This window comes from Anneissia japonica, unplaced genomic scaffold, assembly GCF_011630105.1.
Source record: "Anneissia japonica isolate Jap-2015-1 unplaced genomic scaffold, ASM1163010v1 scaffold110326_len10072_cov91, whole genome shotgun sequence".
Taxonomy (NCBI): domain Eukaryota; kingdom Metazoa; phylum Echinodermata; class Crinoidea; order Comatulida; family Comatulidae; genus Anneissia; species Anneissia japonica.
Genome location: NW_022700725.1, coordinates 8,687 through 10,072, shown reverse-complemented (window position 1 = coordinate 10,072; position 1,386 = coordinate 8,687). Strand labels below are relative to the sequence as shown.

The 1,386-nt window shown below is 32.2% G+C and overlaps 1 protein-coding gene across 1 annotated transcript in view; it reads left to right on the top strand.

Annotated features, from left to right (window-relative positions):
* Positions 1–62: 62 nt before the first annotated feature.
* LOC117103410 overlaps positions 63–1,386 on the top strand; it is a gene marked incomplete at its 3' end in the record, with an annotated part of 2,906 nt that continues 1,582 nt past the window's right edge. Inside the window, exon 1 of the mRNA XM_033243949.1 lies at positions 63–194. Within this exon, the coding sequence (XP_033099840.1) occupies positions 163–194 (32 nt within the window). The remainder of the gene's footprint in view (positions 195–1,386) is intronic.

The window sequence follows — 1,386 nt, the reverse complement described above, 5'->3', positions numbered from 1 at the left end:
ATTACAACAACATTTTAAAACAAGTGCTTGTTTACATTATTTTTTCAAATAAATTTGTCATTTACAGGTGACATTAATGCATCATCACCAGGTAACGTTAATGCATCATCATCAGTACCTGACTACCTGATAGCTGTGTATATTCTCTGTGTCTTCATTTTCATGATGTCACCGTTATTTATCTTCCTCTGCAGGTAGACCCTACTCTATAATAGTAATAATAATAATAATAATAATAATAATAATAAAATAATAATAAAATAATAATATAATAATAATAATAATAATAATAATAATAATAATAATAATAATAAAATAATAATAATAAAATCTAATGGTTACAATATGCTTTATTAAATGATTAGTTTATATTCTAATCTGCCAGTATCCTACTCACAAGAACAATACACATTTATTGGTATTTGTTTGGAGTAAGTTATAGATGTATAAACCTTACCTTTTTTAATAAATTTATATCTTGAGAGTCGCCCATGATCACTGGCAACTTTCGGGGTAGTACACTGTGAGGGGTGTCTGATGGTGCACAGCATTATTACTGTTGCATGATGCTCATTGGGGCATTTTCCCTTCCGTTAGGTGCTGGGGGTTCTGGGCGACCTGGTATTCTGTGTTTGTATGTTTTGTATATTTGGTGTTTTGTATACCTTTTGATGCCTATGTTAACAATATGTAATATGTAAATTGTTGTGAAAATTCTGAATAAATGTAATATATTTACTCATGTAATAACGCACATAATACCATAATTCATGATAAAAACTTATGCATGAAGGATGCACTAGAAGCAGTGGTGGCGCCAGGGGGAAAGGCTGGGGGTGCTATAGCCCCCTGTAGGGGAAGCATAGCCCCCCCGTCGGTGAAGACGATATATTTTGTCAGGGAACAAATAAAAAAAATATTTACATAATATAATGTATTATTGTTCGTTCAGCCAACATATTGTTTGTGTTAATTTTTCATCACAACAACAACAATAATAATAATAATAATAATAATTCAATGAGACTAATTAAAAATAATTTGCGTTCTGTTATGACAAATGCTCATTTAGATAGCCTCATGATGGTTGGAATACATCGTGATAGGTGAAGCAACCTCGACCATGACAGCGTGGTTGACAGATTTAATGCAAAATTTCCAAAATATATAATTTCACTTTCAAGAATAAGGATTTGAAAATAAATTCGATTGTTACTGTACATTGCATACTCTTTGTTTCTTGCTTTATTCAAAATGTTTTGGTTTTGGAAGCTGATTTCAACATTAGAAAGCATAGACTACATGAAGTCATATTATAGTAACTCGATGCCTATCAAATAAGTAATAAAACCGGGGGCCCTAGGCGGCCCCCTGGCCCCCAGCCAA